A 26,797-nucleotide genomic window follows, 5' to 3' on the forward strand; every position below is an offset into this window, starting at 1 on the left:
TAAGCTTTTAAAATATGTTATCCTGTTACACGAAGGGAGAAATCACCACTAACCTAACTTAGAAGTTTTAAAATGGAATACATAAAGTGGAATACATATCATATCCTAAAATAATGCAATGAACTTTAAGCAACTTAGAAGTTTTAAAATGGAATACATAAAGTGGAATACATATCATATCCTAAAATAATGCAATGAACTTTAAGCAAAAATTAAGATATGGCAAAAACAGAAAGCTGCTAAATTGCTTCCTATATCATGTGCCATTCAAAAATACCTTAATAGCCACATAATTTTGGCTAGTCATTCACCACCTTGGTGGTTTTCATTACTGCGCTGCTTATGTAACAAAATTATACCCAGAAATCGTAATAAAATGTATTACACAATTATTTTTCTATTTACAAAACATTCTCATAACAGTGAGGAAATTGCAGTGTACTTACTTGATATGCTCTGATCAATGATTGTACAGCTAAGTGGTCTTCAACCAGTTTTTCAGTTTTACCTAGAGATTTGGTCAGCCCATGGCTTTGTATAAGTGATGTTTTACCACCTGAAAGGTCTGGTAACTGAGGCTGAAAGGCTTGCCCAGGAGCAGCGCCAGCAGTAGCATTTCGGAAAAATAAATCCCAAGACTAGACAAGATGGCGGAAGGGAGAAAAGAAAGGAGGAGGAAAGAGAGGGATATGAAAAAACTTTTAGACAAATAAATCTTGTCATTCCCTCACCCACTCCAACTCCTGTTATCTACCTCTCAACCTAATATTCCAACCATCATCTCCTCTTAAGTGCTGGATCTTATCACTGAACCTAATACAGGTCAGTACCAGTGATCCATCTAAGCTGAGGTAGTGTGAGCTAGTTCACAGTTTTTTAGCCTCCAGCTCACATATTTTTGTTTTAGCTCAGGAAAAATGGCCCCTGAGCAAACTAATTTATGCAAGTAGCTCACAATTTTAATGCCAGTAGTTCATGAAGTAGAATTTTTGCTTACAAGACTCCACAGTTTAGAAGAAGCACTGATCAGTACAAATATTCTCCTATAGTTTTAGCAATATGAAGACCTGAGAGGGGACTAGCAGGTCAGAGCGAGGCTGTATGGTTGCATACTCCCTCCCCAGTCACTTCCCTCTCCTACTCAAATCCCACCCCCCCCCCAAAAAAAAACTACTACCAGTTTGGCATTATGTGACGAATGGTAACCATGGATATCAATGTCAGGAGTATATGGTCCTAAAAGTCAGATTCAGAGGGCCCCAGGTTAGTATAAACAGAGTACCATCACCAAAAAGGCAACAACTGTGGTTGTAGCTCCAGAAGCCAGCCATCTATCCTGTTAAGCAGGAAGCCCTGAAAAATAACCTCTGCTAAAAGTCTCTACTGATGTGTATACTCAGGGCTTTTTTTTTGTAGCAGGAACTCCTTTGCATATTAGGCCACGCACCCCTGATGCAGCCAATACTCCAAGAGCTTACAGGGCCTACTGTTAGTTCCAGGAGGATTGGCTACATCAGGGGTGTGTGGCCTAATATGCAAAGGAGTTCCTGCTACAAAAAAAGCCTTGTGCATACTTACATTGAAGAAGGCAGCCCTGTACAAACATGAAGCTCAGACTATTTAGGGTTCTTTTAATTAAAGCCACATGGAATTGTGACTGGAAACCAACAGAGCACTAAAATCTTTAAGTACAAGCTAAAATGTTCACTGTAATTGTGAGTCCAGTGATCATGGAACAGAACATGCAGTAATTTAGCCTGGATATTACCAAAGCATGGACAGCTGTTTTCACTGACAGCTTCAATGTAACTAACGCCAAATATTAATTGCCTTAATATCTGGACAAGGTAATATAAGCTCTTAGAGTAGCAGATACAGTGTATGAAGATAGCTGTATTTATTGTTTTAACATCAAAGAAGTCTAAGGTAGAATGGCAACAAGTATACCAGTAAACCCAATACTCAGCAATTTACTATACAAAATCTAGTGCTAAGAATTGGCTCAGCTGAAAATGTTTTCATTGTAGATCATGTTTTAGTGGCAATCTCTAATTCGCTGCACACTTGGAAGTTCAGGCTTCTGTCCATTACCACTATTACATCCATGGAGAATGGGTTTTTAAAAAAAAAAAAACTTTTTAAAGTTTTTTTTTAAAAAAAACACTGATCTTCAAGCAAACAACATGAAAGAAGTCATTATACAATCACGGTAGACTGGTTACATACTGGAAAACAGCAACTGTTATGTAGTCAATAGCCAACCAAGCAGTTTTGCAATTAATCTTGTGATAGCAATAACTAAGCCTTGTCAGCACTCTTCTCAATGATCTATGGCCCTGACACCATTCTATGAGCAGAAATAATGACACCTTTCTCAGGGTTTATGTCATTTCATTCCCACAGCTGTTTTAGATGCTCCTTTGCACTAGTGGAGCACAGGATTACTAGGGAGGCAAACAAAATAAAAGAGCAAAGAATCTCAGAAAAAGCTAACCAAAAGGATGAACTGAGAGAAAGGCAGTCTCTAAGTGATGCTTCGCTGATTACTTTTGGAACACTTACTGGTGAATCCTGAATATGCACTACAGAGCAGTTTAAATACAAGATTCCCTGGCCAGAAACTTAGATCTTAGAAATTTTTTTGGAAGGATAACTTAAGTACTTTACTCCCTTTCTCACAATAAGAGAACTCATGGACATTCAGTGAAATTGCTGAGCAATAAAAGGAAATACTTCTTCACCCCAAGGGTGATTAACACGTGGAATTCACTGCCACAGGAGGTGGTGGCAGCTACAAGCATAGACAGCTTCATGAGGGGATTGGATAAGCATATGGAGCAGAGGTCCATCAGCCTCAGAGTATTGATGGAACTCTGTCAGGGGCAGTGATGCTCTGTATTCTTGGTGCTTGGGGGGGGTACAGTGGGAGGGCTTCTAGTGTCCTGGCTCTATTGGTGGATCTTCTGATGGCACTTGGCTTTTTTGGCCACTGTGTGACACAGAGTGTTGGTCTGGATGGGCCATTGGCCTGATCCAACATGGCTTCTCTTATGTTCCTATCCCATAATATGGACAAGAACAACTTTCAAAGGTTTGCCATATATGCTTATTCTGTTGAAACGAAGTCTATAATCCCATACAAATGAAGGATGGGTTTAAATGAAACCCTTAACAATTTTGCTAAATATCCATGCAGGGCCATATTTAACTGGGATGTTGGCGTTTGAATTAATATCATTGCAATGCTAAGATTACATGGCCTCTTCTTACTAACCCTGCCTGCAACTCCCATCTGATAAACAGAGGCTGTGTTCAGATGGACATTTTGGCCTGACATAGCTACTTTTTTGGAATGGATTAAAAGGGCACGGTCTGACAGCTGTACCCCACTCACCCCAGTGGAAGACAAGTCGCAGATGGGTTAAACAGCCACCAGGTGAAATCTGGTGCTGACGGCTCCCCCCACATGGATCGCGCACTGTCAGATGTGTGGGTGTGGGGCCATTCCAGGCAAGTTTTTTTTTTCTTGCTTACCACTGCAGTGCGCATCTGCACATGAGCAAGAGATTTTTAAAAAAATAAGAAAACCCAAACAGTGCAATGAGGATGGCACACTGCGACAGTGTGAACACTCCACTGTGGCACCTGTGCAATCCGTGATGAACACTTGCTCATCAGTGAAATGGTAAGTGATTTTAAGCCTCTCATTGGATGACTTGGAATGCAGCAGTTTTCATTTGAGTTTCATTTGGACAAGGCAGTGGATCGCCAGGGACTCAGGCAGAAGGCTTTCCCAGCCCTTAAGATTCTTCTGAAGGAAGGGACAAGGAGTTGCTGCTTGACCTTCTTTATGAAAAGTATATGCCATGCCACTGACTTACAAACTCTCTTTATAGCTAACTGGCAATAGAAATGTTAGAAACCATCCTTCACCCAGCCCACATGTACATGGAAACTGCATAATTCCTCCCATATGTGGTTTGATTTGATCTGTGGTAAAGTACTGGCCTCTATCATAAATGGAAGTTCCTGTTCGACCAAGCTGTGCATTTACCAAATGTCAAGTGTCTAGGTGAGCAATACTCTGATGATTTTAAGTGAATTTATATATTTAGCATTTACCTTGTGAACACTTTTTGGATTTTCAAGCCACGCGTCATACATTTCCTCGACGTAACCTGGATTACTTCCACTCAAGAATGGCTCCGTGGCTCCAGGTGAAACGTAATTTCGACATGGCAGAAACAATTTTCTGTTTATGTTCTTCTTCGCCAGAGAACAAAGGCCATTCGGTTTCAGAGTAGTCGCAATCAGCCGCCAGTGACTCATATTTGTTCACAGATTAGAGTCGACTGAAACATAAAAAAATGAATTAGAAAAAATGCCAACACTTGATAGGTATATTGCAATTACAAGTTTTCCCTTTTAACAGATTTCATACTTAGAACCAAGGCCTAGTGGCAGAAAGCCAATTTCAGAGAAATCCTTACCAGCGAAAGCCATTTATTCTAATATGAAAGATTGGTACATGGTTTCCCGCACAGCAACATTAGGGATAAATTACACTTGAAACCCAACTCAATAATATTAGTACTTTGGTATGAAATTACTGTCATTGTTCTTGCTTAATCCCCATTCAGTTATGCACAAATAATACAGAGAAAAGATCTTACATCATCACATTCCATTTATGATTCATGCTCAGGTATCCTCATTTATTTTGTCAATTTGGTCCATGAATTTTATTATTGTTATTGCACTGCTTTTTAATTTTGCAGTCCCAGTTTATTGCATTGTATGTATCATGGACCAGGCATCCAAAGAGTGAGGGCAGCAGTGGCTTGGTATCCTAAATAATTGCAGGCGCCACAGCACTCTGCCCTCCCCCAAAGAGAACCCATAGGTCTGAGAGGGACTGGGTGGGCACCCAGCTTTCCGCGCTGGGCCCCTGGCCCGCCCCCTCCACTCCCCCCATATGAAGCAGCAATGGCTGCCCTCCCTCTCTGCCCTCCCCGCGGCGCTGCAAACGGGGGCCTGGGTAACTCCGGCTGCTGGCTTATTGCATTGTATGTATTATGCTATTTTGATTGCATCACATTCTAATTGTGTAATCCTCCCTCAGTCTCAACAAGGAAGACAGACTATAAATGAAGTTAAAACAAAACAAACAAGAGAAAGACCGACCTGGAACCAATCAGAAAAGGCAAGCAGGCTGCTTCTAACCATTCTGCCAAAAACAAACAAACCGACAAACCACTCTCTCTTCAATTTCCAGTTGCCCTATGACTGGAGAAGAGAGGACAGAGGAGTCTGGACAGCTATGTATAAGTTTTATCAAACTGATCTTTCATCTCTATCCCTTTTCCTTTGTGCATCTTGTCTGTTCAGACTGTAAGCCTGAGGGCAAAGTCAGTTTCTTGAAACCACAAGGCACTTTTGAGAGACTACTGTCAGAAATACCTATTTAAATACATTAATTTAGTCTGAACTGAACATTAATTAATGTTACAAAAGACATAATGAAATGTATGTTTGTGTAATATTGTGAGGTATTTAAAACAGTATTTATAATTTAATCCAACTGAAATTTACCTGTGACTTAATTTTTGCGTGTGAAGAAAGCACCTTTCCATTGGATATCTGCCAACTTTTTAATAGACCCCCAGAACTGTAAAGTGCAGTCAATGCCCTGTTTAAGCACTAATCCATTTACTAGATGGATAATCCACAAGGTCAACAATAGTCTTCTCTCTAGCAAAATTTATTACCATGACAATTTAATGTATTTGTCTATTAAATGTATTTGTCTATGAAAGCACAAGGTTTCAACTAATAAAGATATTTGAGCCATTTCTTCTTTTTATTACCAAGTGCAAAAAAAAGAGTCAAAACTATTTAAAGCAAATGGAGATCTTGCCTAGTATATTTCACTTCTTTTCCCCCTAGGGCCTGTTGTTCTGAAACAGAAACTTAGGCTGTCAGCAACATCACTAAAAAATCTGAGACACACAATTGCTAAACACTTCAGCCTCCTTAACCCCTAGGCTGGTCTACTTAAAGTCAGTACACACAAAAAAAGTGACAAACAGAAGCTGAAACGGTGTTAGTCATAAAATCTGTTAAATCAGCACCAAAACTGAACAGCGATTTCCATCTGATCATGGGGAGTTAGAAGCAACTGAAATAAAAAAAATGTTAATTACAGCTGAGGATTAAAATACTTATATCCCACTCTCAAACACAGTGTCTTGTATGAGGTATCTTATATGGAGGTCTGTACATGCTAAAGAACAGAACACTAATCCAACTTTCAATTTAAATGCATGAAAAGTCAAAAATGGCACAAATATGAAATTAGATTAAATATTATTATTATTATTTATTTCTGTAAATTTATATTCTGCCCTCTCCCATAATAAAATATGTAAAACAGCAGAAAACCCCCCAGAAAATCCTCTTAAAATACATCAACCAGTATAGTATAAAGCAAAGCATAACTAATATCTTCACAGGGGGACAAATTACTTTATAGCTTGGGAACTAAAAATTATTTTGAATGACAGTCCAAAGACTGTAAATTTGCAACCAGGTATGCATCTGTTGGAAGGAAGTTGACCCACAACAGACAAGACCCTGCTTCTGATGCATATCCACCTTGTAGAGTAAGACCTCTGAGGACAACCTTACCTAGCAATTTGGCATGGGAAAAGGTGATCTTTTACATACTCTCATTCCACACAACCTGATTAAGTAAAAACCTACAATTTGAATTGTGCCCCAAAACAATCCAGCATCCAGCAATGGTCCTTTAAAGCTAGTGAGACTTGAACCAGCTGAAGCTTTTGAACAAGCTCAAGCTTTTGGATAGTCTTGGATAGTGTTTAGCACCCTACAGTAACTGAGCCTGGAAGTAATCAGAACATACAGCCAAAACAGATATGATGGCCACCGTGAGGATGCTGCTGTCATTTAAAAATGCTAAGAGGGCCCAATCCGGATCAGGCCTGCAGCATGGAACTCTTGTCTTCCCCACCCCATGCCTTATCAAGCGCCAAAACAGCTGGGGGGGGTGCTATTTCAGCACTTGATAATGGGCAAGGAGGGAACTAAAGCACTGTGCTACTGGTCCAATGGCCCTCATGGCATTTTTATATGACTTTAAAGTGGTGGCGACATTCTCATGGTGACCATAAGGACGGCATCATGTCTAGTGTGGCCGATGAACTATTCTGTCCAAATCAACTGCCCTTTCAGGCAAAGCCAATGAAATGTGCTATGAGCTACAGGGATCTCAGCCTCTATCCACTGGCCCATCCTCAAGCTGTGAAGCTGCTCCTAAAGGAAGCCAGCAAGATCATCCAGAAAAGGGTGGCTCCACAAGCCCCATGTGGCTTTATTATGGATCAACAGCATTCCAGTCTTATCTGGACTGAGCTTCGGTACATGACTCTTCATGCAGCCCATTACTGCTTCCAGACAACAGGTTGTCCACTGACTCCCTTGATCAGAGATATGAAGGCCTGGGGGACACTGGTGGGGGAGGCAATGTTCTACTGTAAGCATACACAAGATTTTCAATTGGCATTTTTATTTGTTTAAATGTAAATAATTTGGGCAATTTTGGTTAACATGCTATAATGTATTTAATGAAAATATATATTCATCAAAGAGTTCAGTATTTTCAGCGTTGTATAGTTAGGCTTAATATGCAAACACACTGTAACTTTTACATCTCTACCCGACTTAATGAGAAAGGAGAAAGAGCATTTGATGTGATCCACATATAGATGACACTCAGTATCCAGATGACTTTTGCCAGTAGTTTCTTATAAAAGTAACATCATGGAAAACACAATAGAATGCAAGAGGGAACACAGGCTGTGGCAAATCAAATGCAACTGTGATCAGGCAGGCAAAAGGGACTACGAGGAGCATATTGCAAAAAACATAAAGACCAACAATAAAAATTTCTTCAAATATATTAGAAGCAGGAAACCAGCCAGGGAGACAATGGGGCCCTTGGATGATCAAGGGGTCAAAGGATTACTGAAGGAGGATAGGGAAATGGCTGAGAAGCTGAATGCATTTTTTGCCTCAATCTTCACTGTGGAAGACGGGAAGTGTTTGCCCGCTCCAGAGCCACTAATTTTGGAAGGGGTGTTGAAATACCTGAGTCAAATTGAGGTGACAAGAGAGGAGGTCCTACAACTGATTGATGAATTAAAAACTAATAAGTCACCAGGTCCGGATGGCATACATCCAGGAGTTCTGAAAGAACTCAAAGTTGAACTTGTGGATCTCCTGACAAAATAATTAATCTTTCATTGAAATCTGCCTCCGTTCCTGAGGACTGGAAGGTAGCAAATGTCACCCCCAACTTTAAAAAGGGTTCCAGAGGAGATAAATGGGCAGACTTTGCAGTGGAGGACGGTAAGCAGTGGGGTGCCACAGGGCTCAGTACTGGGTCCTATGCTCTTTAACTTGTTCATTAATGATCTGGAGTTGGAGTAAGCAGTGAAGTGGCCAAGTTTGCAGATGACACTAAGTTGTTCAGGGTGGTGCGAACCAGAGAGGATTGTGAGGCACGCCAAAGGGATCTGTTGAGACTGGATGAGTGGGCATCAACGTGGCAGATGAGGTTCAATGTGGCCAAGTGCAACGTAATGCACATTGGGGCCAAGAATCCCTGCTACAAATACAAGTTGATGGGTTGTGAACTGGCAGAGACTGACCAAGAGTGAGATCTTGGGGTCGTGGTAGATAACTCACTGAAAATGTCAAGACAGTGTGCGATTGCAATAAAAAAGTCCAACGCCATGCTGGGAATTATTAGGAAGGGAACTGAAAACAAATCAGCCAGTATAAATCGATGGTGCGGTCTCATTTGGAATACTGTCTACAATTCTGGTCACCGCACCTCAAAAAGGATATTATAGCATTGGAAAAAGTGCAGAAAAGAGCAACTAGATTGATTAAAGGTTTGGAACACTTTCCCTATGAAGAAAGGTGAAAACGCTTCGGGCTCTTTAGCTTGGAGAAACGTCGACTGTGGGGTGACATGATAGAGGTTTACAAGATTATGCATGGGATGGAGAAAGTAGAGAAAGAAGTACTTTTCTCCCTTTCTCACAATACAAGAACTCATGGGCATTCAATGAAATTGCTGAGCAGTCAGGTTAAAACGGGTAAAAGAAAGTACTTCTTCACCCAAAGGGTGATTAACATGTGGAATTCACTGCCACAGGAGGTGGTGGCGGCTACAAGCATAGCCAGCTTTAAGAGGGGATTGGATAAAAATATGGAGCAGAGGTCCATCAGTGACTATTAGCCACAGTGTGTGTGTGTGTGTATATATATATGTGTGTGTTTGTGTATACACACACACATATATTGGCCACTGTGTGACACAGAGTGTAGGACTGGATGGGCCATTGGCCTGATCCAACATGACTTCTCTTATGTTCTTATGCCTCCAGGATTTCATTCTTCAAATGCCGTGATGAGTAGTTGATTCCATACACCGTCTTCTGAAACCAGTCATGCAGATAAAATAAGAGCCACTACAGCATGGTTCCCCCATCACTAACCTCAGCCTACTGGTCCATAAATATACCATCACAGATGATGGCATCAAAATGAGAGGCCCAGGAAACACAATCAAGAGGGCTGAACTTTCTTCATCACCTTGGTTGCTAGATAACCCCACAGCCCTGACTACCTCATAAGATCTTAGTCAACATTCTGGGAGAATTTAGACCCCTCATCTTTAAAAAAAAAAAACTTTTTTGAATTTTTATGTACCCCTGGAGATTTCTCCAAGTCTGTAGCAAATATCCCCATCTGTACATGGCCTTATAGTACAGATATTTTCATTCACAGTTTTCACCATGTTCAGAATGATATTTAATGGTGAGTTCAGATAACCTATTTTATCCAAAGCAGGAGTCAAGTTGCACCTTTAAGACCAACCAATTTTTATTTAGAATGTAATCTTTCGTGTACTCTTAAGCACGCTTCATCAGATGAGGAATCCAGCACAGTGAGCAAAGCCATACATAGCTGAGCAGAGCCGTACATAGCTGGTAGGCAGTGGCCCAGAATGCAACATGGTACAGATTTAAGAACCAATGACAGTGAAGTAAAAATATCTGGTAGGCAGTGGTTTAGAATGTAAAATGGTACAATAACAGAATAGTAAAATTAACAAATTGAGCAAACCTTTGATCTGAGTAGCATGAGCATGCTAAAGCAACAAAACAGCAGTATGCAGTAAAATTAACAATTTGAGCAAACCTTTGATCTGAGTAGCATGAGCATGCGAAAGCAACAAAACAGTAGTATGTCAAAATGTCTGTCAATGACAATGGGAGATGGGTTCAATATATGTAATGGGATAAGCAACCAAAGTCCCTTTTTGAGTGTGTCAATACAGCTAAAAGAGAAATACATTGGATAGTGATGTTCTTGTCCACCTAATTTAGATTTAACATGTAAACATAATTCTAGTTTGCCATAGGAAAAAGGAATACAATAAATTATAGTGAAAGTGGGTAAAGCATATGTAATGAGATATACAGCCAATATCCCTATTTTGAGTATGTCAATACAAATAATTATACTGATACACAATTCTAAAAGAGAAACACATTGCAATACTGTGGATGTACAGCTATACTCACTGAGAGTGTGCTGGATTCCTCGTCTGATGAAGTGTGCTTAAGAGCACACGAAAGCTTACGTTCTAAATAAAAATTGGTTGGTCTTAAAGGTACCACTTGACTCCTGCTTTGTTCAACTGCTTCAGACCAACATGGCTGCCCGCTTGGATCTATCTATTTTATCCAAGAAAGAACAGAGTTGTATGGCTGTCACTCAGCCAACTTGCCAAAAAATTGAGTATTTGCAAATGGCCAATGCATCTAGAGAGGGTTTCTTTAGGAGACTCACAACTAGTTTACCTCAAGACATATAGATCAATTTTCTCCCTCTAAGATGCATTCAACATACTCAGGACCCAGCCAGACAAATCACCTTCAACCAGATGCAGTAAGCCAGGACAAGCAATGGTCAAGAGAGGCCAGTTAATCTTGGAGGTAAAAATTAAGTTGGTATTTGTATTCCTTTGGAAACTGCTACAGTGTACAGTAAAGAGGATAAGGAAACAACTGCAGAGTATTAAAATGGTGGACAGTCTGCTTATGCATCTTTATAATACATTTTAAGACTACTAAATAATACAAAAAAAGTCAATCCTTGCCCAGAAATTCCGCCATGACACAGATGTTCAGGTCAATTTGTAACTTGCAGCTAACCTCTTGTTCTTGGTCAATTTCCCCTTAAGAAAATTATGACAAACTTAGCTTGGTACCAGGTGCAGTCTTTGGAATGACACAACTCAGGTAGACCAAGGTGACTACACGTATCATGGGTCAATACATTCCCCTGAAACCAAATTCTAAGTGCACCAATAAATGTGTCTTTACTGCAGATCTCTAGAAATATCTCTGAAAAACAGATCTGTAAAAAAAGGAATTTTCAGACTATTACTAAATATATCACTAAAATAGAACTACTGCTCTTTCACTGTATGGAAATCGCTGGTAAGATTAGGTTCTATAAGGATCTTAACATTCATCACAGATTCGTCTTCCCTATTTCTACACAGCAAGCATAGGTCAAATGTTTGATTAATCCACTCATGAGACATTGGTCCGTTCAGATTTCATTCATAAAACTTCTACCCAAAGTCTCTGATGATACTCATTCTTGTCTAGGCTGTAGGGACACAGAAACAATAGAAAATGTAGGGATTGGGGGGAAATATCCAAATAGCAGGTATTAAAATCTAAGTGCAATCTCTAAGTTTAAATTCCAGAGGTGAGGAGATACTCCTTTGGCTCTCTAAAATTCCACAAACATAAATACGTGGCCACACAGTCACCAACTCTACAGCTCCAAAATCTGGCTAGGAAGGGATCTGAAAACAGCTTGCACTTTCCCTAGCAAACTTTCATACTTCACAATCAGATACCTGTTTCATGCTCTGAACATAACAGCCAAACAAAACAACAAGAGATTCGTAGTCTGATTTCCAGCAATATCCTCTACCTTGGGTCAGCATTTAACCTTATCTAAAGAGACAGAGAAATATAGTAAGTATTTCCAAACTGCTAAATAAAGGAGACAGGGGAATTTCTGAACATTTTATTGCTTACTACATTAACAATGCATCTCTGGGGATGGAAAAAAAATGGATAAAGCTAAACAATTTCTGTATAATCCCATAGGCTGCACACACCTGAAGAAGCAGGTTGTGAAGCAGCAAGTCTTGGAACTCAGACGGTGCAATGCCAGAGAAATAACACCCTTCTCAAAATACTACATCAGACAAACTATTCTTGCATCCTTCCTATTCAGAGAAACTGTGCCATATGTTGGCAGTTTGCAAGTGCTCTAGAGTTAGCTATTCATTCATGCATTATAAATCTTTGATATGAAGCTACCAATATAAAAACCAAAACCAAACAAGCAGCTGGCAAGAACACCCCATGCAAGAAAATGGTCATAAAGTTCTTCCGCACAAAAGGGAACAGATTTTTTTTTTTTCAAACTATTACCACCCAGTGAGTCTCTTTGATACTAGTTTCTAAGCACGCCTGTTTAAAACAATGCTTGGTGGAAAGTAAAATCTCCTCCAAATAAGATTTGGGTGGCAACCAGAGGCAAAAATGTTCCAATGACCAACAAAAGATGTCAGTAGCTTTTTTCTTTTCACCATCAAAGTATAAATAAATGCCACAACATGTCCAGAAAAGACAAATATACTTTTCTCATTCAGGCTAAGACTTTTAATGAATATAAGTCTTTAGTGTATGTTTACCTGCTTGTATTGGATTTGTGTGTGCAAGCATGTACACCCACACAATTAGTTACACCACACACACGCACACAGTATCGTGTTCCAATTCTTGGGAAAGGGTCAGGTTAACAATCAAGACAGCTGAAAAACAGAAACATTCTTTTTATTTCATAGTGTATGTACAACAGAGTACTATGAAGAGCCTGGCACACTTAAACCCAGTGAAACCAGCTTAAGCACACCTAACTCCATACAGAACTGCAGCCTAACACAATTCAGCATCTGCCTGACACATCTGTGCAAACAAGTAGCAAGTATTGTCTGTGTATTCCCGAGAAGAGACTCCAAGATTATTTTACTGCTCTGTTCCAAAGAAAGTACTGCAGAACTCAGAAATCCTTATGCTGTTGATAAAAACAGTTGTCCGTAGACCTCAGAACTCACATTCTAAGATTTCCCCCGTTCTTCTAAACAGCCAGCTGTCCAGCCCTAGCCTTGCAAGGCCCTCTGTCATGATAATGCTGGGCCAATAGCAGCCACAGGGGCTGTGCCACCATTGGCTCCCATCAGAACCTTTGAAGTCTCAGAGGGGCACGAAGCCTTCATTCAGGCCACTAATTCCTGAGCTGACTTTAACTTCAGGGCAAAACTCAGCAATGTCACTAAAAAAAAAGCACGGTAGGCAAAAAAGCACAGCAGAAACTGTCAAGAGTTAAGATGTCAGGAGATGATGCAACGTGTGGAACTGGCAGAACAAAGGATCAGAGACACTTCTCCCTGTACTGGCAGAACATCAGCTAGGGATGAGATTGTAAAATACGAACAGAGTACGGGCTAAAAATGCCCATGAATTGCCATAATATTAGCAGATCTTTAGTTTGGAAGTCCAGCTATCCATTTAAAGAATATATCATCACACAGAATTAGGGTGCCCCCAGACGAGTACTGGTTGCAACTTAATTACATTTGCCACCCCTCACTGTCCCAGTACTAATATTCAGAGACTTCTACTATAAAGTGTTCTTGCAAAATTCTGAACACAGATTTGTTTTTCCTCTGGAATGCAACTGAATTTGTGCAACTGTAAGTAAATATCAGTTGCAACAAAGAAACAAAATCTGAAGATAAATGATTATACTCTAAATTGATCAATTTTGAAGCCAGTTAGAGAGAAGTCAACACTAGGCGCTGCTTACGACTTAATAGAAAGATCTGATGCAAAATGAAAGAGCTGTGAGGCTGCTCAGAAACAGTGACCCAGTGCTATACAAATTAATATTTTTATTATCAGTTTATTTCTATTCGGCCCCTTCCCCCTTTTGGGGGCTCAGAGTGGAGTACAACAATTTGAATTAAAATCACAATAAAATCATAGTAAAAAACAAATTCAACATTCAGTAAGTGCAGTGAGTTAGTTCAGCAAGGTGATTTGAGCAAGATGGTATAGCTCCACAATACAGTGATGCAATGGGTCACAAAGGCATAGGGGGGAGGCCAACTGATCTAATAGATGGATGCCTGCTGCCTCATCCAAAAACCTGGCAGAACAGCTCCGTTTTACAGGCCCTACGAAAGGCCAATAGGCCAGCTAGGGCCTGGATCACCATTGGGAGCTGATTCCACCAGGTCGGGGCCAGGACCAAGAAACTCCTGGACCTGGTAGAGGCAAGACAGGCATTCCTTGGGCTGGGGACTGTCAGAAGATCCTGGGAGGCCGAATGAAGTGACCTCCAGGGCATATATGGAAGGAGACGGTCCTGTAGATATGTTGGTAACAGGCCACGTAAGGCTTTAAAAGTCAGAAATAACACCTTGAAACGGGTCCGGTACTCTATAGGCAGCCAGTGCAGGTTGCGGAACGCCGGCCATATGCTCACCCGTATAGGTGATGCAGTCAGCAGGCGAGCTGCCGCATTCTGCACCCGCTGCAGTTTCCGGATCAGTTTCAGGGGCAAGCCAGCATAGAGCAAGTTACAGTAATCCAGCCTGGAAGTGACCATTGCATGGATCACTGTAGCCAAATCTTGGGAGGATAGGTATGGTGCTAGCTGCCTGATCTGCCGTAGGTGGAAGAAGGCAGACTGCGCAGCTGTTGTGACCTGAACTTCCATGGAAAGGGAGGCATCCAGAATCACTCCCAAACTCTTCACCTGCTGAGCCGGTACCAAAGCGGCCCCACCCAGGGCTGGGAGCTGGATGCACGAACCCCACCCCCCCTCAATTCAGGTACAGGACCTCCGTCTTAGTTGGATTTAACTTCAGTCGACTCTGCTGTAGCCATCCAGCCATGGCTCCTAACGCCTCCGACAGCTGTTCAGGGGCGGAAGACAGTCTGCCATCTATCAACAGATAGAGCTGGGTGTCATCAGCATACTGGTGACAACCCAGTCCAAAACCTCGGGCAATCTGGGCAAGGGGGCGCAACTGTACATAACTGGAAACCAGGGAGTTACACACAATAACATTTAATTTAAGCTGAAGAAATGTCTCAAAAATGCGGGGACTAGTTGACACAGAAAGTCAAAAAGATGAAGTATCTTCAGAAATGCTACATTTGAGTCCAGCAGTGCTTTAAAGACCAAAAAATCTTGTTAGTGTCTAAGGTGCTACTGGATTCAAATCCAGCTGTTCAGATAAAATGTATTTCATCTATTAGGAAAGATACACAGACTCTGAGAAGCATATTGCTTAGAACATTATGAAAAGCAATAAACTATAAGCCAAGAAACTTGCCAAAGAGGAGGGATGGACAGCTGCTTCATAAAGAAGTGCAAGGATTGCTAAAGGAGAAGTTTGTGGAGGAATTTAATGCATGTAATAATAATTGCCTTATTTTTCATAAAGAAGATGTCTGGGTCAGTTTTGGGGGAGAGGTTTTTGAAGACCTATGTCAAATACATCTATGAAGTGCAACAGTTGACACAACAAATTAATGTCATCAGGTCTGCATGCATACTTCTAAGAGTTCTTCAGATGTAAAATTCTTGATCTTCTAAACAAAATATGCAATTTATCACACAACAGGCTCCTTGACAGATTAAAAGGTAGTCAGTGTTACTTAAGTTTTCAAAGAGAATTGGGGAAGCCAGAAAATTACAGGGCCAACATTTACTAAAGCGGGGGGGGGGGGGGTGCTGAAGTGGTAAAAAAAACAATCACTAAAATTAAAATTATTAAACTTGTAGAAGAACAAGTCACACTGAGGAAAAATCAGTATGGCTTATGTAAACTGTTACCAAATTCTTAGGTAGACGTGATTGTATGGACACTGAATACCTTTATTTCCCCAACTTTTCATACACATATACACAATTAATAAGTTCTGGACTGGAGGTATTGCCGCAAAAAAGCAGCAGCAGCAGCAACAGTTCATGATGCGCTGCTCTATGAAAACACTGACCCTGTATGTAGCCACAGCAAAAAAGGCAAATTCAGTGTTACAGACTATTAGGAAAAGCTATATCACTGATTTATAAAGTGGTAGCTTGATACAGTATAACCTTGAAATTAACTTTCCTTTTTATGATTTCTCACAGCATCTGCTATCAGAACAAACAGCATTTACTCAGGAGTAAATGGTTTCTGAGTACTACTGACATATCATATCTTTAACATATATCACTGATTTATAAAGTGGTAGCCTGATACAGTATAACCTTGAAATTAACTTTCCTCTTTATGATTTCTCACAACATCTGCTATCAGAACAAACAGCATTTACCCAGGAGTAAATGGTTTCTGAGTACTACTGACATATCATATCTTTAGCATATAACTAAAAATCCCTGAGCACGAGTCTAGTATATATATTATAAATATGTGCTGGCAATTTCATTATAGTATTTTCCAAAGCAGCAAATAAAGTACAGAGTAATGTTTGTGTTATGCATAGACACACTTCCGTAACAAAGGCAAAACTAAATGCTTTCCTTTGGATATACAAGGATTCTTAGGCAACTATCTCTTAAATTTACCACCTCTGCATCATTTAAAGTTATGCTTTATACCACCATATACTCTTTCCCCAACTATTAATCATTTAAAAAATATTTCTAATCTATAATGCTAAGTCCGCAGGGATAGCAATTGATGCAGAAAAGAACTGCAAAAGGCCCTGCTCAAATATACAAGTTCCAGCCAGATTACATTAGTACAAAATTTATGTATCTTTTAAAGGAGAGATGACCCCATCAATTTAGGTTACATGCCTGGCTAGACTACAGCCAGTGAAGTCCGTCATCATAAACATTCTCTTGTTCCTTCGAATGCATCCAGCCAGTACTGAGCAACATAGCCTGTATGGATACAGCTCAGCAATACCAGCTGCGGCCCTGAAATTAAAATCCCCAATAAAGTGTCCCATTTAAACATTTGTCATTTGAGACAGACAGACAGTTTTTTTTTTTTTAGCACAAATCCACAGGAATGCAGTTGCAGCTGGCTTGTGGGGAGGGGCCTAATATGTGAATGTTGTGCTCCCGCTGGACTTTTTCTACAAAAAAGCCCCGAGCAAAACAATGGTGATGTCAGGAGGTGTGGCCTAATATGAAAATAAGTTCCTGCTGGTCTTTTTCTACGAAAAAAGCCTAGGATGGGATGGGATGGGATGCATGAACATGTGAAGCTCGTCCTAGACCACTGGTCTATCAAGGTCAGTACTGTCTATTTTCTCAGCCTCCCCCCCCCCCCCTAATTGGGGAGGGACGGTGGCTCAGTGGTACAGCATCTGCTTGGGAAGCAGAAGGTCCCAGGTTCAATCCCTGGCATCTCCAAAAAAGGGTCCAGGCAAATAGGTGTGAAAAACCTCAGCTTGAGACCCTGGAGAGCAACTGCCAATCTGAGAAGACAATACTGACTTTGATGGACCAAGGGTCTGGTTCAGTATAAGGCAGCTTCATATGTTCATATGTTCAATATAAGCAAAAAAAAAATCTCTCCCACATTCCACCTATTATGCAAAGCTGCCTTATCCCCAGTGGCATCACTGCTTCTGTCAAGGCCAGCCCTGTTTTCCTCAGTATCTGAGGCAGAGGCCTTCCACATTAGGAATCCTGCCTGATCTTGCCCAGGACTGGCAAGGGCAAGCTTAAAGGGCACCCTTTCCTCTTCCCAAGGCCTTCCTAATCCCCCCCTCCCCTCCATTTATGAATCACTCGCAGCCCCTGAAACGTCCCCTCAGGCTCCAAGCAGCCCTCCCCCATTTCTGCCCGGTCAGCAGCAACAGCCCCCCCCCGCCCCTTCCTTCAGCTCCACCCACCGCCTCTCACGCACGCCCCTCCCCCTTCCAGCATCCCCCACCTTTCCTCCCCATTTCTTTGTTCTCCCTCACGAACCCCCCCCCCCCACACACACACACACCCTTCCCCTCAGGGACTGGAGCGCGGGCCCCCCGTTGCCATGGGAACCCGCGCTCTTTCCTCCGCCCTCTCGGCTCTGAGGAGGCGGACTGAGGCGACTCTGAAGCGCGCGAGCACGAAAGGATGAGGCGGCGGGGGGGGGGGGGGCAGGGGAGAGAGAGAGAGATACCTGTCGGGTCACGTGAGGCGCGAGCCGGGCGCTCGAGGGAGCCCTGAAAGGTCCTCGGCTGAAGCGGGGGGAGGGGAGGGGGTGGGGAAGGGCTGAGGGAGAAAAAGAGGCGGGAGAAGCTGAGGCGACGCCGGACGCCGTTAGCGCTCGTTGGGCGCGCTGAGGTAACGGGGCTGGGGGAGGGGCCAAGCGCGGGAAGCCGCTGTCCGCGCTCGGGCTGGTGCTGGAGGCTGCGTCTGTGTGGAGGGCCGGGAGGCCTCGCCTCAGCGAATAATTAAAGCGGGGGTGCCGAACTCAAGGCCTTCCCCTGATGTTGCCTCCTGATTCTGGGATTCAGAGGATGAGTAAAGGTAAAAGTAGTGCCCTGAGCAAGCACCAGTCGTTTCCGACTCTGGGGTGACTTCACATCACAATGTTTTCACGGCAGACTTTTTACGGGGTGGTTTGCCATTGCCTTCCCCAGTCATCTACGCTTTCCCCCCAGCAAGCCGGGGAGAGCCAGTTTGGTGTAGTGGTTAAGTGTGCGGACTCTTATCTGGGAGAGCCGGGTTTGATTCCCCACTCCTCCACTTGCACCTGCTGGAATGGCCTTGGGTCAGCCAGAGCTCTGGGAGAGGTTGTCCTTGAAAGGGCAGCTGCAGTGAGAGCCCTCTCAGCCCCACCCACCTCACAGGGTGTCTGTTGTGGGGGAGGAAGGTAAAGGAGATTGTGAGCCGCTCTGAGACTCTTCAGAGTGGAGGGCGGGATATAAATCCAGTATCTTCATCTACCTCATGGTGTCTGTTGTGGGGGGAGGAAGGTAAAGGAGATTGTGAGCCGCCCTGAGACTCTTCGGAGTGGAGGGCGGGATATAAATCCAATATCTTCATCTACCTCACAGGGTGTCTGTTGTGGGGGGGGAAGGGAAAGGAGATTGTGAGCCGCCCTGAGACTCTTCGGAGTGGAGGGCGGGATATAAATCCAATATCTTCATCTACCTCACAGGGTGTCTGTTGTGGGGGAGGAAGGGAAAGGAGATTGTCAGCCGCTCTGAGACTCTTCGGAGTGGAGGGCGGGATATAAATCCAATATCTTCATCTACCTCACAGGGTGTCTGTTGTGGGGGGGGAAGGGAAAGGAGATTGTGAGCCGCCCTGAGACTCTTCGGAGTGGAGGGCGGGATATAAATCCAATATCTTCATCTACCTCACAGGGTGTCTGTTGTGGGGGGGGAAGGGAAAGGAGATTGTGAGCCGCCCTGAGACTCTTCGGAGTGGAGGGCGGGATATAAATCCAATATCTTCATCTACCTCACAGGGTGTCTGTTGTGGGGGAGGAAGGGAAAGGAGATTGTCAGCCGCTCTGAGACTCTTCGGAGTGGAGGGCGGGATATAAATCCAATATCTTCATCTACCTCACAGGGTGTCTGTTGTGGGGGAGGAAGGGAAAGGAGATTGTGAGCCGCTCTGAGACTCTTTGGAGTGGAGGGCGGGATATAAATCCAATATCTTCTTCTTCTTCTTCTCATTTTACTGACCTCGGAAGGGTGGAAGGCTGAGTCAACCTCGAGCCGGCTACCTGAACCCAGCTTCTGCTGGGATCGAACTCAAGTCGTGAACATATGTCTGGATGTGGGGGTTCCCCTCTCACCATGGCTAGTAGCTGTTGATGAGACTTATCCTCCATAAGTCAAATCCCCCTTTTAAAGCTGTCTAGGTCTATGGCCACCACTGTATCCTCTGGCAGTGAGTTTCACATTTTAATCACCCGTTGTGTAAAGATATGTATTTTTTGCCCATCCTGAATCTCCTGCTCACTGATTTCATCACGGCTTCGGTTGTGGCAGTATTTACTGATACTGAGTAACCAGCATGGGGAGGTGGGGGAGGTTGGTTGGTGCAAATCAGGGCAAACTTGAAATAGAAAGAACCCTGAACGTCATTGTATGCTCTCGAGTTCTGGTACCTAAAAGGAGGGGAAAAAATGTCTCTGTCCACTCTCTTTATTCCATGAATAATTTTATAAAATTCTATTGTGTCTGCCTGTTGCTCCAGTCCCTCAATCGTGTTAGTTTTACTCTTCCATACTTTTTTCAGCTCTGTAGCTTTTTGGATATGGTGATCAGAATTACATATCAAATAAACAGCTTTAAAGGGGGATTGAATAGATTCATGGAGGATAAGTCTATCAGTGGCTATTAGCCCTGGTTACGGAGGGGGACCTCTGCTTTCAGAGGCACAAAGCCTCTGAATCCCAGAGCCAGGAGGCTACATTAGGGGAATGCCCCAGCCTCTATGCCCTGTTGTTGGCTCTCTGCAGTATCTAGTTAGCCACTGTGTGAGACAGGATGCTGGACTAGATGGACTGTCGGTCTAATCTTATGTTCTCATGTTTTAATGTATTCTCATTGAAGCTGTACCATAGATCTATAGATAGATTACAATATTTGTTGTTTCCTTTTCAATTCCTTTCCTAATAATTCCCAGCATACTGGATAGACATTTTCACTGAGCTACCTACTATGACCCTGATGTCTTTTTCCTTCTTGGTCTCATCAAAGTCAACTCTCATCGGCTTAGACAGACAGACAGACAGACAGATAATAATAATAATAAGCTTTTATTTATATCCCGCCCTCCCCGCCGAGGCAGGCTCAGGGCGGCTCACAAGACATGGTGTGTACCATGATTATAATAATACAATTTATATAATAAAATGCAGTTAATAAAATACAGTTAAAAGACAGTTATATAAATATTTAAAAACCACAATAAATTAGAGGTGCTACATTACAGTAATATATATATCCAGATGGCCAGATGTCACTTTCAGGGTTCCACCTTATAGGCTTGTTGAAAGAGGACAGTTTTACAAGCCCTGCAGAACTGGTTAAAGTCCCGCAGGGCTCGCACTTCCTCCGGTAGCTGATTCCACCAGTGGGGAGCCATTATTGAGAAGGCCTGCTCCCTCGTTGCTTTCAGTTTGGCCTCCCTTGGTCCAGGGATTTTTAGGAGATTTTGGGAACTAGATCTCAGTGCTCTCTGGGGAACATATGGAGAGAGGCGGTCCGGTCCCTAAGGTAGGCAGGTCCTCGGATGGATGATTGGATGGATGGATGGATGGATGGATGGATGGATGGATGGATGGATGGATGGATGGATGGATGGATGGATGGATGGATGGATGGATGGATGGATGGATGGATGGATGGATGGATGGATGGATGGATGGATGGATGGATAGATAGATAGATAGATAGATAGATAGATAGATAGATAGATAGATAGATAGATAGATAGATAGATAGATGACAGACAGACAGACAGACAGACAGACAGACAGACAGACAGACAGACAGACAGACAGACAGACAGACAGACAGACAGACAGACAGACAGACAGACAGACAGATAGATAGATAGATAGATAGATAGATAGATAGATAGATAGATAGATAGATAGATAGATAGATAGATAGATAGATAGATAGATAGATAGATAGATAGATAGATAGATAGATGGATGGATGGATGGATGGATGGATGGATGGATGGATGGATGGATGGATGGATGGATGGATGGATGGATGGATGGATGGATGGATGGATGGAGGCAAAAAATATCTGGAGAGCTTTCATTGGCCACCCCTGTGTTATACGGTTGGCTTGTTGGATGTGACAGAATAGACTCCATCTTGTGTTTGCTTTAGTTTAGGTTGTTTAGTTTAGTTAAAATGGCACCCACCCTGGGAAGTAGGGCAAAACTTCATGGTAGGCCTACAAATCCCAGATGCCTCCCGCCAAAAAGTGCAGGAAAGCCACAGGGCGGAGTCAGAAGATACAAATGCTCCAGCCAGCCTGGGAGGGGGGGAGTCGTCCTGCAACCCTCAGAGAGGCTGAGAGGCTCTTGCTGCAGATTGCCCACAGGCAGGTAAAGGCCATGGGGATCAAGGAAGACAGCAGTGGGAGGGAATCCTCAAAGGGGTCCGGAACTACTTGTAGAAGGCAGGAGGCCAGGCTGCAGGTTGGCAAATGAACCTCATCCCAAGGGAAAATAAGTATAGGGATCAGTTCAGGGACAGAGGAACTGCATTTTGTCTTGATTTCAATGGGCTGGAGGAAGGACTACACTGCAAACTATTCATTGCTTTTTTATCCCATTCTTCCTTTGAGGAGTACAGAACCACATATTTACTGTTTTATCTGTTAGTTTTTAGTCTAAGATTGTAACAGTCTTTGGTCATTTGCAACAAATTCTACTACTGTTACTCTGCTACTATTACTATCTACTCTGAGGTAAATTAAGTTGAAACACAGTGATTTGCACAATGCTTCCCAGTAAAAATAGCACTTGAATTCAGTTGTTGTTTAGTTTGCGTCCACTCAATCCCTTGTTCTTATTTATTCTTATTAAATATATAACTCAGTATTTAACCCCAGGCACTCGATATCCTTAGAATAAAATTAACAATAGACATACCCCGAGAACCAAAGAAAAATAGGCATACCACCAGAACCAAAGAAAAAACAGTTAATTATATAGATGTAAAACCTTGAAAACATTTGTGTACCTTTCCCATCTAACAGCACTAGAAGAAATGGAATAAAAGGAAACTGCCTTGGACTGTGACAAAGTAACTAATAACATTTTAAGACCCTCTTTTATATAGCAAAATTTTATCACAGTGTCATTTGACAGCATCTATGGCAAAATGACAACAATACAGTATTGCAACATGGACTGAATTGTTTATTTAACTGCTCCTCTTTCCCACCAGACTTTTTTCTCCAAGCTACAATTTTTTCTTTGATCATGTTTGATGTTATTTTTGCCGTGCTTCATAAAGCAGCAGACCAGCATCCAACCAAGGTCTGTCATCTGTCGAACTAATTAAGATTGTCACCTACTGTGGCATAAATATCAACATATATCACCATTTTATGTTGAGGATGGAATGCAGTGGAAATAATGGCAAAATTCACCTGACCTAGAAAGAAACGGAGAGAATGAAAAGTGCCGGCATTCATTCTGTGGAATGAGTCCATAGCAAAAAATAAAAATACGCTGGAACAGAGTCAAAACTGTCTATAACAACAAGCAAAATAATTAAAAGTCAGAACAACAAAAACACTTTGCACTGTAATTTAATAACTTAAGAGCATTGGTTATAAGAGTGGTGAATAGACTTCCCCACCCAAATCAACAATAATTTGAAATGAGGAACCTGCACATTTCTGAAAGGGTATAAGCAAACATACAACATTGTCCACAGTAATGTATTAAAAGAAATGTTTAAAGCAGATTGTCTTTTGCAATAATGTATCTAATGTTGTGTTCCTGTGTATTGGGAATCTTGGAAATAAAAGATCCAAAGAGCTGAAACAGCCAACAAACCCTGAACTGTTTTATTGTCCAAAGAATCACAAAGGTGCAATACACCCTACTCGTTCTCTTTAACCAAAATGCCTTCTCACCCAACTTGAAACAATTTAGTCTCCAATTAGAGTCAAGACTTTTGGGATCTTAGGTAGGATTAAGATACAGATGCATCGTAAACACTACATCTTGATCAGGAGTTGTCTTGTCGGCAGAAAATTCTGTGGCACCTTAGATGCTAACGAATTTATTCAATTTGCATGGACAAGGGATATTTGGTAGTCTAGAACGTTGGGGTGCGTATTCACCAGTATGGGTGCAGATGAAAAGAAACAGCTAAATAATGGTAGCATATGTCAAGTATGCCAAGAAGTCGTGGTGGTTTGTGGTACGACAAATTGAGCTACCCTTCTGGAATTTATTTAATTAGACATTTTCTTATTGTATCCAGGTTGGATTCATTTTTAGAAATGTACTAAAATACAGTGTGATCCTCAGACTCCACGCAACATAACACTTCTAAAGCAGAATTAATGCCATTGATATTCTTGGCCATAAGGTCTACGGCACTCACTGTTGGCTGATATATTTTAAAATAGCTTTTCAGGAGCTCAGCTTCAATCTGTAAGTTAGATTTTCTGAGATGTGTATGCCTGCCTGTTTCTCTTCTGTGTTTTACTTGTGTTGCTGTTCCATCGCTGAGACTCGTGTGAGTTTGCAGTGCAACCAGCTCTTCAATAAACTCTTATAATGCTTAATGCATTCTTTTATTCCAGATTCTTTTACAGCTGTTGACCTGCTTATTGAGGCATTCGCTTACCCACTGGCTCCAAGCCATGGCCTGACGTTCACATCCCATTGACTTCAATGGATGGTCCAGGTGCAGAAGAACAGGACACAGAAATCCCAAGTGGAAAAAATCCCTGAGGCCAAATTTACATATGGTGTTATTCCTTTGAACTGACTGCTCCATATCATCCTTTTTATTTTAAAAAAAAAAACACTCTTGGAAGAACTTCAAACAGAAGTATAAAGATTGTTGCAACAAGGCTAATTTCCCCTCATGTCCTACTGCACTGACAGTATTGAAATTCACAGGAGAGTTGGGGAAAGTCTTTGTGGCTCCTCTTCATTTTATCACCTCTCTCATTTCGAGAAAGAATGATGATTAAAGCCTTTGCAGATTGCAGAATTGTTCCCCCACTGCTCAAGAACAGCCAAACATCCTTTTAACACCACCAAGAGCAGATTCTCCTCCAACCCCATGTTGTATTATTTTATGCTTATTATTGGAAACTGGCAACCAGCCCTACAAAAAGAAAGCACTTGAGCCCGAAAGATTCTACAAACCCTAATGATGATGCCAGCCGTGAAAACCTGAAATCTTTGATAAAAAGAAAGCAATCAAATTACCTTTTCATGAATCTCATTTGTTCCACAAGGATGATGTCCATATTTGCCATTCTTGCCGTTCACTTGAGGTAGGCATTTTGGGTGAGAAGGAAGGCCCTCCCTTGTCTGTGCATCCTTCAAAAGCTCCTTTAAATTTTTAATCAAGAGATGGCGTTGGCCAAACATTAGGGAACAGGCATCAATGAGGAAAATGCAGTTCAGTTAGTTGCATGTCTGATTCCCAAACCATGGGCCGTCAGGAATTTTTTAAGTGTCAAGCAAACTGGTTCAGTTTGTGAGGCTGTGTGACCTGGTTGGTAGAATAGCCCCTCTTGTGTGCTAGAAACACCAAACTCTCAGGGATCTCCAGCTGACTCTCCTCTACCTGCCCTCCATGTTTGGTGAGGATTGGATTTATGGCTTCCGAGTTATGCTCCCCCTCCCTCAAAGGTTCCTCCTCAAAAGTGCATTCTAGGGAAATGACAGGCTCAGGCCCATAGTCTGGGGGCCCCACCCCCTGACTTCCAGCAGAGGCTCCCCAACTCAGGGCCTCCAACCAGGAGAGGGCAAGAGCAGCCACAGTGGGTCTCCCCCCTTCTCGCAGCTGACTTTAAAGCACAGCCAATGGCCTGTCGGAAGCCTTGCTGAGCAAAAGCCCCATCGGGCTCTGTGCATTTTCTAAAAACACTTGGTGGGTGCCAGGAAAGTATGCTTTATTGCAGACTCTATGCCAGGGGTGAGGAACCTTTTTTCTGCCAAGAGCCATATGGATATTTATAACATCATTATCAACTTAAAAAACAGTGCTCCGCCGAGGAAGAATGATTCAGGTCAGCAAAATTAATACAAATAATTGTTTTTCTATTTGAAGTCTATTTGGGGAGAGCCTAATCTGGCGCGCACGCACACACACGGGTCGCCGCCCTAGGCAAATGCCTAGGTCCAGGGCATTTTTTGTAGAAAAAGCCCAGCAGGATTCAGTAGCACGTTAGACCACATCCCCTAATGTTAGCATATTAGGTCACACACTCATTAGCATATTAGGCCACACCCTCTGGGATAATCAAGTGCAAACTGAACTGTGACAGTAACTTTTCCAGACCCTGCAGCAATTCTGGCTGGCCAGGGAGGCTGCTGAACAGTTGGGCCCTGTGATCCCTGCTTGGCCCTGGGGAGGCTGCTGCATGGAGTGGCTGGGCCCCATGATCCTCACTGGCCAGCCAGGCCCCAGGGAGGCTGCCACATGGCAATCTATGTATCTGTCACCAAGTGACCTTGAGGGCCGTATACGGAGGTTCCCCACTCCTGCTCTACACGCTTAGAGTGCCTTCATACAGGACATCCATGTGGCACCAATAGGGTTGCCAAGTCTGTGTTGGAAAATACCTGGAGACGTTGGGGGTGGATCCAGGAGAGGGTGGGATTTGGGGAGGGGAGGGGCCTCAGCATGGCACAATGCCATAGAGTCCACCCTTCAAAGAATGCCTCCCATTTGGTTTCAGTGTTCAAGCTCATCAGAAATTAACAAATAGTTTGTTCAGCGTAGTAAAGCATGCATTGTTTGTTCCAGAGCCTTGAAAAACAAGCAAATGCTGTTGTACATTCTTATTGATTTAAAATAGATAGGATCAATGTATAACAGGAAAAAAGATCATTTAGGCCTCA

The 26,797-nt window shown here is 42.5% G+C and overlaps 1 protein-coding gene across 1 annotated transcript in view; it reads right to left on the reverse strand.

Annotated features, from left to right (window-relative positions):
• Positions 1-18,472, reverse strand: part of OGDHL (oxoglutarate dehydrogenase L) — an 88,627-nt gene extending 70,155 nt beyond the window's left edge. Inside the window, exons 1-3 of the mRNA XM_060241049.1 lie at positions 18,386-18,472; positions 4,123-4,352; positions 447-638 (exon numbers count right to left, since the gene is read on the reverse strand). Of these exons, the coding sequence (XP_060097032.1) occupies positions 447-638; positions 4,123-4,329 (399 nt within the window). The 5' untranslated portion in view covers positions 4,330-4,352; positions 18,386-18,472. The remainder of the gene's footprint in view (positions 1-446; positions 639-4,122; positions 4,353-18,385) is intronic.
• Between the last annotated feature and the right edge of the window lie 8,325 nt (positions 18,473-26,797).

The sequence above is a fragment of the Heteronotia binoei genome, chromosome 6, assembly GCF_032191835.1.
Source record: "Heteronotia binoei isolate CCM8104 ecotype False Entrance Well chromosome 6, APGP_CSIRO_Hbin_v1, whole genome shotgun sequence".
NCBI lineage: Eukaryota > Metazoa > Chordata > Lepidosauria > Squamata > Gekkonidae > Heteronotia > Heteronotia binoei.